A 16,968-nucleotide genomic window follows, 5' to 3' on the forward strand; every position below is an offset into this window, starting at 1 on the left:
TATAAAAAAAACAATTACCGCTTATGCAAGGGGTTTCTAATGCAGCGTCTATGGAACTGAGAGTAAATTTGACATTTATTCTCTCCTCTCACTGCTGTCATTGGTCTCACACTTTTTTTTTCTTTTTCTGAAAGTCTTGATTACACCATCATGGAGTTTTCTTTTATTTCAGCAAATAGGGTTGAAAAAAAAAAATATTTGTATTCTCCTATTCACTACGCTCTGTTTATCCAACTATGACACCTTCCGCTACTGATAAACACGGAAATGTGGGGTTCTATTATGGTATAAAAGGGTCTTTTAAGATATTTTTGTGCTTTATAGGAGTCAAAAACATATGCAGCACATTCAAGTTAATGGATCATTCATTCAAAATAAGATTTACAAATTATTGTATAAAAATAAAATATAAAAAAAAATAAAAACACAGGCAAATAAAATTATCAGAACTTTTAGAAAACATTGTGTATTTATTTATTTTTGTCTATTTTGAATCATTCGTGTATCGTGATCTCTATTTTAACCTCAAAATGCTTATTGTTGGTTTCATCCAGAATCGTGCAGCTCTGCTGTGCCCACTTGCTCTTGCACACATCATGAAGAATGTGGTTGACCGCAAATGCAGATGCAACGTTGGCTTGACTCAAACATACACACACACACACATGCTCTTTTACTTAAACTTGACCTCAGATGTCTCACGAAGCTGATCATTTCACAGATATCCCATCATCTTCCTGGATGGGGCTTTAATTTAGCACATGCACACGCTCGCTTCCTGCAAGTCTGTCTGAACCTTTGCTGACCTCTCGGGTTTTAAAGCTCTATTTGTGGGCACAGGCTCCATTACGGGGTCACAAACTGGCAGTTCTTTGGGATCAGCTGGCAGCCACCCTGCTGTAATTGTTTTCAAGCTGTGTTGTTGCACAAACAAACATATGGGAGCATGTAGGATCATGATCAGGACACCCACACGGTTGCAGGCTTGTTGCACCCTCAGCCTTTCTGGAGCCCAGGTGTCTCTCTCTATACACCACAGCTCACTGCTGAGAAAGAAATTACACTTACGGCTTAATGTGGATGTTGACGGCTTAAATTATGAGCACAGAAGGCAGGATATAAGATATGACGAGTTATTTTGTTAGTATTAGTCAGAGTGATGCGTAGAAAAAATTCGATTTCTGATTTTAGAAATATATATGTTGTATGTTTGATAATTATATGTGCAATATATATATATATATATATATATATATATATATATATATATATATATATATATATATATATATATATATATATATATATATATATATATTAGCTATACTGTTTTCTTATTTAAAAAAAAAAGTCTTTGTTGGTTTGTTTTTATTTTGTATGATTCTGTTATATTGTAGTGTGCATTATCTTTGTCTTACGTTTTTTTGCATTTTGTGTTGGCCTTACACAAAAAATAAATAGATGTCAAATAAATAACTCTAAATAAAACAACTTTTTATTTTAATAATAGCAATAAATACAGCAGTAACATAATAATAATACCATTAGTGTTTAGTTTTTACAAATATACAAAAAATATTATTATTATTGCTGTTGTTTTTAATATAATATAAATATTATTTTACTTCATAATAATGTAGTATTACTTTATAAATCTTTTCAAGTGCAATTCTAGTATGTTTGTGCATATTACACTGTATGAAGCAATTACTTAAAGTGAGTAAACCCATCGCCTTAAAATTGGCAAGTTGATTTTACTTACAAAATGTAAAATATTTATGTTACAACTTGGAACTGTTAAGTTCACTTAACGTTTTATAACTATGCACACAGTTTGTTTACTACTAATCCTAAGGAAATGCTTTTTTAAAAGTAAAATCATCTATCGCTTTTAACAATGTACATTAATAATAGTAATTATTATTTTATTATTATTATTATTATTATTATTATTATCATCATTGATGTTGTTGTTGTTGTTGTTATTTTATTTTATTTTTTTATTAATAAGGTTTATTATCATTAGCTTAACTAGTATATAACTAGTCTAATATAAGTAACTTGTATATTAATGTGTTTGTTTGAATGTTCACCAGTAAATAAATCTTTAACTTCGATTGATTGGAATAATCTTGTAGTCAATCAAAGAAATTGCAAGAATAAATAAGAACAAAGTGAAATGAGTAGTCAGATATTTAGGTAAATGATATGATATTATCTTGATATTTTACACCCGATAATGATAATCTCCACATCAGCTATATTTCAGAAGAAAACCATCCACAATATATCATGATATTTGTAAATGAAGAAAGAAAATGCATCAAAAAGTTAAAAGATGTATTTCTTTTATTAACAGTACATATATTTCTTAATATTGCAATGATGATGTGTTTAATCCGCCATAACGAGAAGCGCCACCTCACGCATATCGCTATTATGTCCTGCCCTAATTGAATAATCAAATGTAATGCAAAATGTAAGTACTGCGGGTTTCTCAGATCGATTGATAATCACATTTCATGACTCGATCGGTACTCGCTGATCTGGCCGATCTCATGAACTGATTGCAAGTGTTTGTTTAAGAGTTAACAAGCAGAGGAAGAGGCAAGTGCTCGTATTTGTGCGACTTGCGTGAGTGATGGTCTCTCTGTTGCAGACCATTGTAGTGTTTTGAGATGCTGTGAGGTGAGCTAAGCGATCACCATCCACACTAAATGGTTCTAATAGATGGCATTATAAGCATCCTTCATTTATTCTCCTAGTTAAGGAGAAAGCTCCACTTACGTTTCAGAGGGAAATGTTCTTTTTGGATCATAATGCTTTAAGCATCAGAATTGTTACTCAGTATATCCACTGTACACCATGACAAGGAATTGGTAGACGGTATCCACTGCAAAAATCCTGATCAGAGCATCCCTAGTAAGCACTGTACATTCTTTATTGCTGATCAACGTTAATAATCCCAACTCCACATGGCAGATGCTGAGATGTGACTATTGCGAATGTTTACATTGCGATATCGGTGCTCAAACGATATATTGTGCAGCCCTATATTACTTCATTAATAAAATATTGTATTTTTTATTGTATTTTTATTTGACCTAATTTATCGTTCTTACTGTTACCATACACATTTTAGACAGGCTTTTTGTTTTTTCATTACATCTCAAGCTTTGCATTATGGTGCAACGTAAAAATTTAATTTTTCAAACCAAGTCCTAACACTGCACTTCTAGCTTCTGACACCCAAATAAAAGATGGCCATTAGGTCAGGTAAACCCCTAAACCAGACTGATTAAAACTACAGGGCTGATTAGTTGACTAGTCATTTAGAAAATCTGTGTGCACATCCCAATTCAGAGGAATAGCTTTATTTGTGTTTCTCCACAGTGCGGTCACCTGATCTGGCCTTCAGTTCTGGTTGCATTTCCTTTCCAGAGAAATGCACGATTGTTTTCTGTGGTATATTTTTCTCATCTTTAAGTGAAAGGTTACAGCAATAAATATTTGGGGAAATATATACTGCCTGTTTTGTTTGTGTTTTTTTTTTTTTTTTATCATGTATTCTCGTCTCTCATTTTAACCGACCTGTCTGTCACTTCAGGGTTTGATAAGTATCGGTTTTCTCACTTCAGAGAGCTGCACTTTTCTGTCCCAAAGCATGTTGGGTAACATCCTTTGCGTGTTCTCTGTCATTGCTAACGCCGCACTTTGATCTAGAGGATATTTGGAGTGAAAGATGAGTTGGATTGAGGACGATGAGTTTGCTGAACTCTGCAGAAATAACATTAGTGTTAAAATGAGTTTCTGCGAAGGTTATGTAATAGGACTTTTTGAAAGACTTTGCCAGGACAGTCGTGAATTTCATGCTAGATTTGACATGACATATTCACACTTAACTAAATGTTCCCTTGCCCGAACACCTCTGGGATGGGTCTTTATATACCAGCGCTAAATTTAGTGGGAGATCACAGTTATTTGCATCTTGAACAAGTGTTTAATGTTTTGCCTTCTCGGTGGGATTTGAGTCTGGTTTGTTTTGTCATTGCTTTTACTGATTTATACCTGGTTAAGAACAAGTTTCAATGATGACATTTGTGTCTTGTTTGTTTTTAGCTAGAGAAAATAATTTTGCCTGTTCACATTCATCCACATAATCATTTCAATTTCATAATCATTTTTTTTTGGTTGTTTGCGGTATGTATTTAATATATATATATATATATATATATATATATATATATATATATATATATATATATATATATATATATATATATATATATATATATATATATTTTATTTATTTTATTTTTTTTGATGTTTTACTTAGTTTTTGTTCATTTTTTTATTTGTTTATTTTTTATTAAAATGCTTTTATTTATATGCTTATTTTTTATTTGCTTATGTTTGTTTATTTATGCTTGTTTATTTATATGTTTGTTTGTTTCTATATTTATATTTATGTATTATTTCCATTCTTATTTTATTATATGATTATTTTATTTTTGTTTAATTATGTTTGTTTCTTTATATGTTTGTTTATTTATTTTCATATTTATGTATTTTTGTTAGTTTTTTTATGTTTTTATTTATGATAATTTATAGATTTATTTTTTTGCTTATTTATTTGCAAATTTATATATTTATGTATTTTTTCTGTTTATTTTTATTAATATGTTTATTTTATTTATATGATTATCTTTTTTTATTTATGTTTGTTCATTTATTTATATATTAGTATTATGTATTATTTTCATGTTTATTTTTATCATGTTGTTTATTTAATAGTTTTTTTTTATTTGTTTATTTATTTGAAGTTTATCAATTGTCTAAATGTTTACATAACTTTTACAAATGTAGAAATCACATTTACAAAATTAGCCATCCTCATCTGGGGGGTTTTCTCCTTGGAAATTCTGGTGGATCAAAAATACTGAAGAGGTTGAAATTTAGATAAGACATTTGAGATGGTTTCAGTTAATACTTGTTTCGTTTTATGTAAAAACATTTTTAATCATCTAATGTAGCCCATGAGTTATTTTAAAGACTTTGGGAAAAAAAGTATAGAAAATGAACACAGTGTAAGAATTTAGGGAAACGTTTTTAATTTATGCTGTACATGGAGGCTTAGGAATCTAAATCCTCACTGAGCTTCAAGTCAGATCTCTGGCTTTTCCTTTAGAGACTTCTGTATATAAATAAATCTACTTCTTCATGTCTCTTAATTCCAGTAATTGGTGGCTAAAATATAAAAAGAATTGTTCCTTAGCAACCTCTGTTGAATAGATATAAAAATACTTTCAATAAACCATGGAAATACATTGAACTTAAAGCGCATTAATCCAGTGTGTTGCATTTCACCACAGTATTCATTTGACTATGTTTTTCTAATGCTTTTAAACAGTTGACATAGTTATGCACAATATTGCTGCAAATTAAATGAATAGAGTCTGCAATGTGTAGTCTTCCATATGCAATCAGTTCAGTGAGATGTAAATGAGAATTCTCAGCTCTGAACACACTATTGAGGTCTTTCCAAAGGCAAGGATAAAGGCCTTTGAGAGGCTGTTCCATCTGCTGGTTTTGAGAAATCTCTGATCCTCCATGTTCACTGGCCTTTTTCTCTCCCCTGAGAGAAGCTGGGATTTGCACATAGCTGCTATGAACAGGCGCAGGTGAAGCCCTCGAATGTCGAGGTGCGTAATCTGGGTAGTATGCAATTACGACTCCCAAAATAAATGCGTGACAAGCTGAGATGTTGCTGAATGATGAGGCTAAAATAATAACAATTATAATAATAATACATAAATGTTAAATAATATGCAGCTAATTTAGAACGTGGTGGTGTAGAACTTTGCTTGTTTGTTTAGTCACTTAATTTCGCTTTTTTTATTTGGCAAATCTCTTTTACAGACTTGTGTGCAAACAGCAATACAGTTTAGTTTTGTTTTAGGCAAATCTCTTTTTTCAAACTTGCATACAAATTGCATGAAGTTTTTTTTTTCATTTCATTTAGTTGTATTTATATACATTTACAGATTTCATTATATATTGTTTCATTTAATTTATTTTTCTGTGGGGTTTTGTTGGCTTTTTTCTTTTTTCTTTATGTAAACTAAGTAACAGGCTATAATGGCAGAGACTTACTGAAAGTTAGTTATTTGTTTTGTGTCTCCACACTTGCGTACAAATTGCACTTCAGTGATTATTATTATTATTTTACTTTTATATTTTAATTTTTTTATTTTTTAAATACTATAAAGCAGGGGTGGGCAAACTCGGTCCTGGAGGGCAGGTGTCCTGCATAGTTTAGCTGCAACACTAATCAAACACACCTAAACATGCTAATAAGTGTTCTCAAGATCACTAGAAATCTATAAGCAGGTGTGTGTGATTAGAGTTGGAGCTAAACTCTGCAGAACACCGGCCCTCCAAGACCGAGTTTGCCCACCCTAAAGTGTGTAAGCAAAGTAACGGACTGTAATAAACTTGTCTATTAACAAAAAAAAAATAGTTTTGTTTTTTGCTCTGCTGTGTTGTTTTGTTGTTTTTGGTTTCTTTTTGTTGTTTCTTTGTGTTTTATAGTTTTTTGATTTTGTGTTGTTGTTTTTTTTGTGTGTGTGTGTGTGTGTGTTTTGTTTTGTTGTTCTTTGTTTCTTTTTTGTTGTCTTGCTGTTGTTGTTTTTTTTGTTTTTGTTGTGTTTAAGTTTTTTGTTGTTTTTTTGTTTTTGTTATGTTGTTTTTTGTTGTGTTATTGTTTTTTGTTGTTGTGTTTTTGTTTTTTATGTTGTCTTTTGTTGTTTTTTTGTTGTCGTTTTTTGCTTTGTGTTTTTTGTGTGTTTTTGTTATTTTTTGTAATGTTTTGTTGTTTTGTTGTGTTTTTGTTGTTTTTTTGTTGGGTTTTGTTGTATTGTTTCTTGTTTTGTGTTGTGTTTTTGTTGTTTTGTGTTTTGTTTTGCTATTGTCTCTTTTCCAGACTTGCTTACAAATTGCACTGCAATTATTTGTTTGTTTATTTATTTTGAAATGCTACAAAGTGTGTAAACTGACAGACAAATGACCAAGCACCCAGAGAAAAACATGAGAGATTCTGCATCAACACATTTAACAAATATTGAATCATCATTATCTACTCAAGCATTTCTGTGATGTTTTTAAGATTAAGTTTAACGATTATAGACCTTAAACTTTTGTGTTTGTGTGTTTTCCCTATTATAACTCAATTTAATTTAGTTTTTCATATTTCAAAAACGTTGAGCAGGATGTATGATAATTTCACCATGTAAAAATCTAAAGATACAGTAAACCTCCCTCTATTTATAATGTATTATGCTGTTCATATTCTTTATTCGTTGTACATCTGTTGATTTATTTAATGTAGCATAATTTCACAAAGCTACAGTCAAATCTTTTATTGTGAAATTACACTATCTAATTTCAATTTTGTTTTAATTAAATACGTTTTTAGAAAAATTGAAATATGAATCAGCAAATGTCGCTTTGCTTTCAAAATCAAAACTGGCCATAAAAAAATGAAGATTGGCTCATCATTAGTATAAATAATGATAATAAAGACACAGGGCTTAAAAATAGTTAATTAATTAAATTGCGAGTAGCACTATCTTTACACTTTGGTAATGCAACTGTTGGCATTATCAGACGAGTCTATTTTTAAGTCCCTCATGCCTGGAGAGTCTCAATATGCGTCGATAATTATGAAAGATATTGTGTTTCATCAGAGGGAGTTGTCAACTGTTTTCCAACAGCTTCGCACGTCTCTTAATGGCATATGAGATCTCTGGAGAAGCCGCTTCATATCACCCGTCCATATGTTATCCGCTGCCACTGTGCTGCTGAGCGCGAGCTGTCGTCTCCACACAAACAGACAGGCTTTAGATTGGACCGTCTCCACTTCCACTCCTACACATTTCACCTCCATCTCTCCACAGCCGCCTTGAGTGGCGCTCCGCCAGCACTTCTCCAAACACCCATTAAAGCATGTCTGTTTACACAGTTGTATGCTTGTTTGCAGAGCAGTAAATAGAAGAACGGTTTGTGACGTTAGCAATGTTGGGCACAATCGGGCTCTTTCTCTCAGATTCTTTTGTTCACACTTATGGCTGGGCGAAAAGTCACAATATACATTTGGATTTTGATTTATTTGATTTATTTATTTATTTATTGAAATGTGTTTTTTGAATGTTGTATATAATGAAGCAACACTGTGAGTGTCTCATGGGCTATTACATGGATAATTCAATCCTAAATTGCATTTCTGTCATCGTTTAATCGCCCTTATATCATTGCTAAATGGTATGACGTGCTTTTTTCCATGGAAAACAAGCAGGGATGTGTTGCAATACTTGATGCAAGGTGCTTTTTTCATTAAAAATTAAAGGGAAAGTTCACCCAAATAAGAAAAGTTGCTGTTTGTTTATTCTCTCCCTCAGAAAATTCAAGATAGGATTTTATTTCTTCATTATTACAGTAAGGGCAGTTTTTATCTGCAAAAGTGGTCCGTGAAGATTCATTTAAGTCAGTAGTTATAGGTTAATAGTTAAGTTAATAGTTTGCTGAAACAGTGGATAAAATAATGTTTAATTGTTTGATTTCTTTCACAGACCAGTTATTTCTCTTTATTAAGAGCCACCGATATTAAATGTGTTAAAAAAATTTAATCAAACATTTTTTTTTGTCATTTAGTTTTTATTTATTATAATTTATTTTTTTATTATAGATTTTAATGTTTTCTCTTGTCATTACATTTTTTTTATTTAAATTTAAATTTTACATTTATTTTAATTATAGATTTAATTTTTGTTTTAATTTAAATTTTATATTTAAGTTATTTTATATTTTTATTTTAATTAATTTAAATTGTATTTAAATTTTTATTATATATTTAAATGTCTATTTTTATTTATTTATTTATTTTAATTAATTATTTTTATATTAACCTTTTATTATAGATTTAAATGTTTTAAACCTAGCCTTGCTTTCAAAATGGCATATTTTAAAAGATTTGACTATATTTGATTATATTTTTCTAGATTTGATTGTATTTTGCAGGTTCTCTATTTTGGTCAGTTTGTTGTTTTTCTAAATCTCTATCTTTGCACTCCTCCTTCAGATCTCATGTAGTTTAAGAACAAGTGTTATTTTTCTGTCAGCCCTGTTTGCTTTCATCTTAACATTGCTTCAGGCTGATCTTAGTAAAGCAAGCGGAGATGCAGCAGTCACACCCGTCCTCTCGAGACACATTGCGTCACTTTCCTCTGCGTCTGTGTGCTCTCCATTTAGTCAGGACGCCTGGGAAAAAACTGTAGAGCGGCCACAGTTGTCTGATTGGGAGTGACATGAGGGGCGGACTGACCTCTGATCCCCGACCCCTGACCTGCAGCTTTTTCTGAGTCTCACTCTGGTCAAGCGCACAGCAGACCCGTCACTCACAACTGACTGATGGAGGTCTAAATGATCAATTAATAGACAAGGGGGAATCGTAAGGCTTTTTGCTCGGAATGCAATCTGACAAAGTATTTCCAATTGTCAGTATCTGAAATGTGACTGTTCCCAAAATGCATTTTTCTTGTACTTTTCTAGAAATGAGTTGAAACTGAGAAAGCATCTAATTGTAAAAAAAATTATAAAATGCAGATGTTTGTTTGTTTGTTTGTTTGTTTGTTTGTTTGTTCTCTTAAAAATCACATCATTAAAAATTGAGTGCTTTTAAAGGGTTAGTTCACCCAAAACTGAAAATTTACACATTTACTCATCCTCAAATAGTTTAAAAGCTTTATATGAGTTTCTTTATTCATTCAAACGCAACAGAAGACATTTTGAAGAACGCTGAAAAACTGTAACCAATGGCTTCCATAGTATTTGTTTTTTCCTGCTGTGGAAGTCAATGGTTACAGGTATCCTGTGGTCTTCAAAATATCTCCTTGTGTTCAACTAAATAAAGATAATACTGAATATTTAAAAGTGTGCTGAAAACCGATAACCGTTGTATTCCATAGTATTTGCTTTTTCCTACTTTGGAAGTCAATTGTTACAGGTTTCCAGTGGGCTTTAATATATCTTCGTTTGTTCAACTGAATAAAGAATTTTTTTTTCAGTTATTAAAATGAAAATATTTTGAAGAATGCTGAAAACCGGTAACTAATGACTTGCATAATATATATATATATATATATATATATATATATATATATATATATATATATATATATATTTTTTTTTTTTTTTTTGTTACTATAGAAGTCAATGGTTACTGGTTTCCATATTTCTTTGTTCAGAAGAGGAAAGAAAGTCAAACCGTTTGGAACAAGTGAATGTTGAGTTATTGATTACAGATTTTCAGATTTGGGTGAACTACCCCTTTAAAAGAGGTAGATTTGATGAAAAGCATGAGTAATGTTGTAAACTAGTTTAACGCTGCCCTCTACAGGTGTCTGTGTGTAGAACAGCCTACTTTTAAATTACTGCTCTTCTAAAGTAGACTCAACATTGTAACTCATAATGCACTTTCGTCATCACACATGGTTTAGCATGACATTTTGAAATAAATAAATTGAAAAATATTCTTTTAGAGATAATCTTAGTGTAAATTCAATATCAATACATTTTAATGTCAGCTTTGTTTCAGTTATTGAATATGAGGTCAAGATAATTTTTGGTTGTAATTAAATCTACCAATAATGTAATAGTGCTGTTAAGTGTAATTAAAAGAAACTGTTTGCAGAAAATATAGTGGTGCCACTATTTACACAATTAATCCGTTTTGATAAATGCACTACATTTTGCATTTACATAACTTACATGCTCTATATAAACCGCTTTTAACAGTCTATTCAATGTTTTTATTTTTTATTAATCATCGGTTATTTTAATACATCAGCACAAATACAGTCTTAACTATAGAGTAGGAAAAAAATGGAAAATTTACAAAGAAGTAAACAGGATAATACAGTCAGGCTAAGAGCTAAAACAAACACCATAGAATGGAAAATCAAGATAAAATACTAATGTAATGCCAAAAAGGTGTCCATAGCTTCCAAAAGTCATCTGACTTTTGATATGTCATAGGTGAGTTTCTTGAGTGGAAATAGCATACATACTTAAGACAACAACATTTTAAAGGAGGGTGTCTATTCAATTTTTTCAAAATAAATACAATTTAGCATTCTTTATTTTTTTTTTCGGCAAAATATATATGGTAGTAAAATGTTTAGTTAAGATTTTCAGCAAGTGTTTTAAGCATAATGTGTCTTATAATTTACATAATTTTTTCTTAACCAGCACCTCATCATTTTACAGTCCCTCCAGGATTTTGAGTGTCTAATGTGAATGTCTAATGGCATATGTTCTGAGAAAAGCCCATCAATCATATAATATAATATAATATAATATATATATATATATATATGAACGCGAGTGTGTGTGTGTGTGTGTGTGTGTGTGTGTGCGTGCGTGTGTGTGTGCGTGCGTGTGCGTGCGTGTGCGTGTGTGTGCGTGTGCGTGCGCGTGTGTGTGTGTGTGTGTGTGTGTGTGTGTGTGTGTGTGTGTGTGCGTGTGTGTGTGTGTGTGTGTGTGTGTGTGTGTGAGGACTACAAATTGCCGGACTCAGTAAAAAAAACTCTAAACAAATTGCAAAGTATTGTTCTGTATCTGCAATAATAGGCAGTCTTCATGTGTGGAGAAGACGATGCCATCTCTATCCTTAATCCATTTGCTTAATACTGCACGTAGAGTGGATTGAGTGTCTAGTGCCACGCAAAAGATCATCAATGGTTGCATGCTGCTTTTATTGTGAAACATTATGGGCTCTTTACGATTATTTGGATGCTGTGTTGTTTTAATAGTATTAGTCATTCCAAATAAAATGAATCAAATGTGTGTGTGTGTGTGTGTGTGTGTGTGTGTGTGTCTGTGTGTGTGTGTCTGTGTGTGTGATCAGTAGAGATTATCTGTCTGTGTTATGTTATTAAAAGTTTATATCAGGTCCAGTGACACTAAGCACATGCTGGATGTTTTTGTGTAACAAGTTATTTCAAGACTTCTAAGTGTCACTTATTAATATATTAATATCACTTATTGCGATCAAACAAGTTCAGACCTTCTAATATTGACCCTTTTATAAGAACTGTATGGACTACATGTCATATATGGATATCAGACATCACAAACATAACATAAACATACAGATACATATAACACAAACACACTGTCCCTGCAGAATCCTGAAGTACTGAGATTAGAAGGTTTTAGAAGAACTCAAGTTAGAAACGACTTAAAAACATTAAGCTCAGTCATCAATGCAATACTTTGCTTTTCAAAACATTAAAATGGAAAATCATTAAATGAATATAATAGGGCTGCACAATATTGGAAAACATTTGACATTGCAATATATTTTGTTTTACTGCAATATATATTGCAATATTTATTATATAAATGTACTTTTTAAAAGTATTGATATTTTTAAAAATCCAACCCCAAACTTTTAAGCAGAATAATGATTTTTCAGGCAGCACTGTTAGTCCAAAAATGACCGTATGAGTGTATTTTGAAAACTTATTGTTTGTGCAATTGCTTCTGGTGATGGAGAAACTGCAAACAGCAGTGTTTAATGAGTCCTGCGTGACTCATTTTCTTCTGAACGGCATCATTGTCTGCCGTCTATTTTGGTGTAGCGAACTGGTGATTAAATAAAGAAGAGGAGCTAGCTAGTTCCTCTCTGAGGGCCCGTGTCTATTTCTGCGAGATGTGAAGGAAAATGTAGTCCAATTAAAAGCTGCACTTAGTCCTGAAGTTTGAGCCTGAAGGAAAAGCGCCAATATGAAGAGGGTCTGTATTTGTGGTGGTCCTCATTAGTGGCAACCTATTCTTAGGTGTCTTTTCTGTCCCGTGTGCACAGATGTGAAGGGTCCCGCCAGTCACCACTTCTCCTGCGGACAGTCGCCTTTCACCGAGCCCTGCGTTTGGGAGAGGAAATACTGCATCCTGACTGATAGCCAGCTCATCCTGCTCAACAAGGAGGAAGAGGTAAGAACGCTTTTATCCCATCATTCTTCACTCTTCCTCCATCTCAGGAGGAAGACACACAGATGATGTTGGTGCTTTGTTGGACATTTCACCCTTTTTGAGGGTTTAAATGTGTCGCTTGTGGATGAAGTTTATTGGTTTGGAACTGATTTATTGTTGATTTTATAACTGATATGAAAAAATGCTTTCCAAATTTTTAAAAATGACGTTTTTTTTTTAGGGGTCCATTGTGTTTTTTCCAGTTATGTATAGAATTAATAGCATTAATATTTTGAACTGTTGAATGCGTGAATGGTGCGAGCCTGATGGAGCGATTGTTTACAAGTGTGGAGTCCCGTGAAGGAGCTCCGGATGGAAAGTTTTGTTTTGTGTTTACCTCATAGTTAAATTTTTGCACGTCCGCCGGTTCCTGGCTCAAAATGAGCGAGTTTGAGCCACTTGTACATCCCGGAAGTGTTCAGGAAAAGCAAAACAGCAGTGAAGAAACTCGACACAGAAGAACATTTACACCTCATAAAACAAATAACCTAATAAAACAAATAAGACTTACACTTATCAGCTGATTATAAACTGACTTTATCTCTGTAGGTATAACTAGTCCCATCCAAATCAGTCTTGGTAGTGAAAATGCCTCATTTTTGGCCAGTTAAATGGTTTGTCCTCTTCTGCACTGAATTCCAGCACATCCCTCTCACTGTGTAGGCCAACCGATTTCACCTTGAGGTTATGAAAGCAAATAATCGATTCTTTTAATGTATTGAAATAGACTGTGATTGACACTTTGCTTTTAGATTCATTTAAACGGTTAGTTAATTAGTAGCAATGCCAGAAAATGCCTCCTTTTCTGGCCTGCTGTTTGAATGTGTACCCCTCTGACCTCAATCCTCTGACCTTTGATCTGTTCCCAGATGCCGTCAGAGGTGCATGAAAGCCCCTCAGCATCCTCTTCGAAGGGCCGCAGTTTGAGGCGGACAGTCAGTGTGCCTTCTGAAGGACCGTTCCCAGACTTCCCACCAGAGGGAGCCTCCATGATAGGTAAGAGCAAGTATTGCTGTTATGATGGAGGAACTGCACTGTTTATGCTCTTTAATGCAGATCAACCTTACATTTAAGCATTTGATTTTAGGCATGCACAATATATTGTTTTAGCGTTTATATCGCAATGTGCACATCCATAATAGTCACTTGGCAAGATCTGCAATGTTGAATTATAGTTGACAAGGAGCTATTTCTAGAGTCACTGCAGTTTAACCATAAAAGAGAGAAGATTTATAATTTCCATGGTTTTTTAAGGCTTATGACTGAGCATTTCAAAAGGTTTTAAAACGTTTGGGCACAGAAAATTATGATGTTTAAAAAGTTTTAAACAGAATTTATACAAAAAAAAAAAAGTATTTCTTACTTCAGAATTTTTGTCTTGTTTCTAGTCCAAATATCTATTTCAAAGTGAAAACAATATATATAATTTTTTAAGATCACTAAACAAGATCATTGTGCTTGTTTTATGAAAAAAACCTCTTAATTTGAGTTATTTCTTCTAAAGGTGAAAAAAATACATTATTTTTACTTGATTTAAGAATTGTTTCGATATTTTAGACTAGAAACGCGACAATGCAAAGAATTTGATATTACTGTACCTGAATACTGTTAGACTAGCCAGACAACTGCCAATTAGAGCTATTCATCTTGTGAAATCTCTATTCATGTCGTAATATTTATCACCGAAAAATAAAATATCACTATCAGATTTTTCCAATATCATACAGCCTTATTAAATATAGTTTTATTCAAGGGGCTTCCATGAAAAACCTAAATATATTAGAGGATTTTGATAAGTATTTATTTATTTATTTAAAATCTAATTGTAACAACCATTTTTGCATTTAGTTTGCATCTAACAGTTTATTAAACATCAAGTTTTAATAATTTAATAATTATTAATAAATTTAAAAACTATTAAATAGTTTTAGCAAATAAAGATTCTTTCATATTTTCAATCTTCATTGTTCTCCCAAAAACTGACAGGAACTTTTTTTATTATTATATATAATTAATTTGTAAATTTGATAAAGAAATTATATACAGTTGTTTAAATATTTGGTTTTGGTCAAATGTAGGATGGAAAATAAATCAATGCTGTTAATAATTGTTATTTAATATCACTGTAAAATATTTTGGCAAATAAAAAATATATTAGGTTTTTAATCAGTGTTATATTAAAATTTACTGTAGCATTAAAAACAATACTAACAAAATACTATAGCTTCAGAAGAGTTCATAATAATTGATGAAAGAATTCTTATTTGTGCAAACATTTGTTATTATTACGAGTTGTCTCTTTTTTTTTTTTTTTGTTGCTTTTTACTTGATACTTAATTGTATTAGACTAAAAGATATAAAGATACTAGAATAAAGCAAATATTACAATATTCTCCAACCCACACCTGATAATTCAGTCATCAAATGTCAAATCAAGATGATTATTGAACTAAGCATTTATTTAGCCCAATAATTACATTGGTTTTATTCCAGTTGTTCAGTTGTCATGTTGTTGGCATACATTTTGTAAGCTATAAACAACCTTTTTGTAATCCATTTAAAATATTTTAACCTTTATGCGATAACACTTAGAAATGTCATTGGTGAAAAGGTGTGGAAATGCTGATTCAAACACCATCTGACAGTTTTCTGACACAGGCATTATGATGTGGCTCTTATGTTTCAAAGATGAAGCTTTTACTGGGGATCAGATGGCACTCTTTCAGCCTGTAGCTTTAAGATGTTGTTAAGCAGGCTCGCTCTCACTGCAGCTTATAGGCACGGATTTGCGCGCTAGCAGGCAGTGCATGAGGTGAATCATGAATGAAATCACGTCAGTAGGTGCATCTGTAACACCAGGGCCATTACTCTGAATACACTGCTGTGAGCACGGGGGGATCAGGACAACAAAGCGGCGGATTTAAAAGGGAACACTGCAGGCTGGGCTTAGAAAAACATTTCGGGGGCGAAAATATGCATGCTTAAATCGGCAGAATATTCCGCAAAACAAAGATCATTTGTATCAAATCAAATGCATAATTCTTTGCATGATACACATGGCGTCATTGTTGTGGTATTGACCACATGTTGTTTAAAACCTGTATGACTTCTCTGTTCTAACGCAAAATAAGATGTTTTGATGAATAGCAATGAATACAGTGTGCAAGTCGGTGGGTTCCAAAACAACACTGGTTCCATTGATGTTCATTGCATGGACCAAAAAAAAAATGATGAGAGAAATCTCAAAGCTAATGTTGTTGCAAAGAGTTTGACTTTTTGTTGTGTGAAACCAATGCAGTCTCAATCCCAATCTAATTTGTAACTTTTTCATTTAGTGGCTATAGTTTGTATGTATTTTGTGCAAACTTATTTGTACATTTCAGTATGATTTGCTCATTCCCCAATGGACCCTTTTTACAAGACTGTTCTGACTTTTAAAAGACGTTTGTACGTTTATATGCATTTATGAATGTATTTTATATCATCGTTGCGTCAAATTACAAAAAACGAATGACAGCTTATGCGTGGTATTTCCAATGCCTCTTTCAGACTAGCAGTGACTTTGTAGCTGCCTGTTGCTCTGGGTGGTGACCTGCATCAAACAGGTCTGTGTAGGTATATACAGCACGAATACAACCGGCCACTGAGCGAACTGCGAAAGAATCACATGAGCTCTACTGGTGCTCCTATTGGCTGATGCTTAAGAAAGTAGCTCTTCATTTGCATAAGATTTAAGGATTCTCAGTTTTTGTAGCTCATCACTCCCACCTTGTTGTCAATGGTCGCTGTTGCTCACGTAGACAGAGGTTGCCGGAAGTCGCTTGATCTCCGTTGAAATGGTCGCTTGTCGCTTTCCTGCTGCGAGTCACTTGTAGTGTG

General features: G+C 32.5%; 1 protein-coding gene across 12 annotated transcripts in view; it reads left to right on the top strand.

Annotated features, from left to right (window-relative positions):
• rasal2 (RAS protein activator like 2) overlaps positions 1 to 16,968 on the top strand; it is a 118,897-nt gene that overhangs the window by 48,664 nt on the left and 53,265 nt on the right. For all 12 annotated transcript variants that reach the window (XM_073927626.1, XM_073927633.1, XM_073927566.1 and 9 more), the window contains 2 exons: positions 12,923 to 13,050; positions 13,959 to 14,085. Coding sequence is in view for 10 of the 12 variants with exons in the window: in XM_073927566.1 (XP_073783667.1) it covers positions 12,923 to 13,050; positions 13,959 to 14,085 (255 nt within the window). In the remaining 2 variants the exon portion in view is untranslated. The remainder of the gene's footprint in view (positions 1 to 12,922; positions 13,051 to 13,958; positions 14,086 to 16,968) is intronic.

This window comes from Danio rerio, chromosome 2 (assembly GCF_049306965.1).
Source record: "Danio rerio strain Tuebingen ecotype United States chromosome 2, GRCz12tu, whole genome shotgun sequence".
Classification (NCBI taxonomy): domain Eukaryota; kingdom Metazoa; phylum Chordata; class Actinopteri; order Cypriniformes; family Danionidae; genus Danio; species Danio rerio.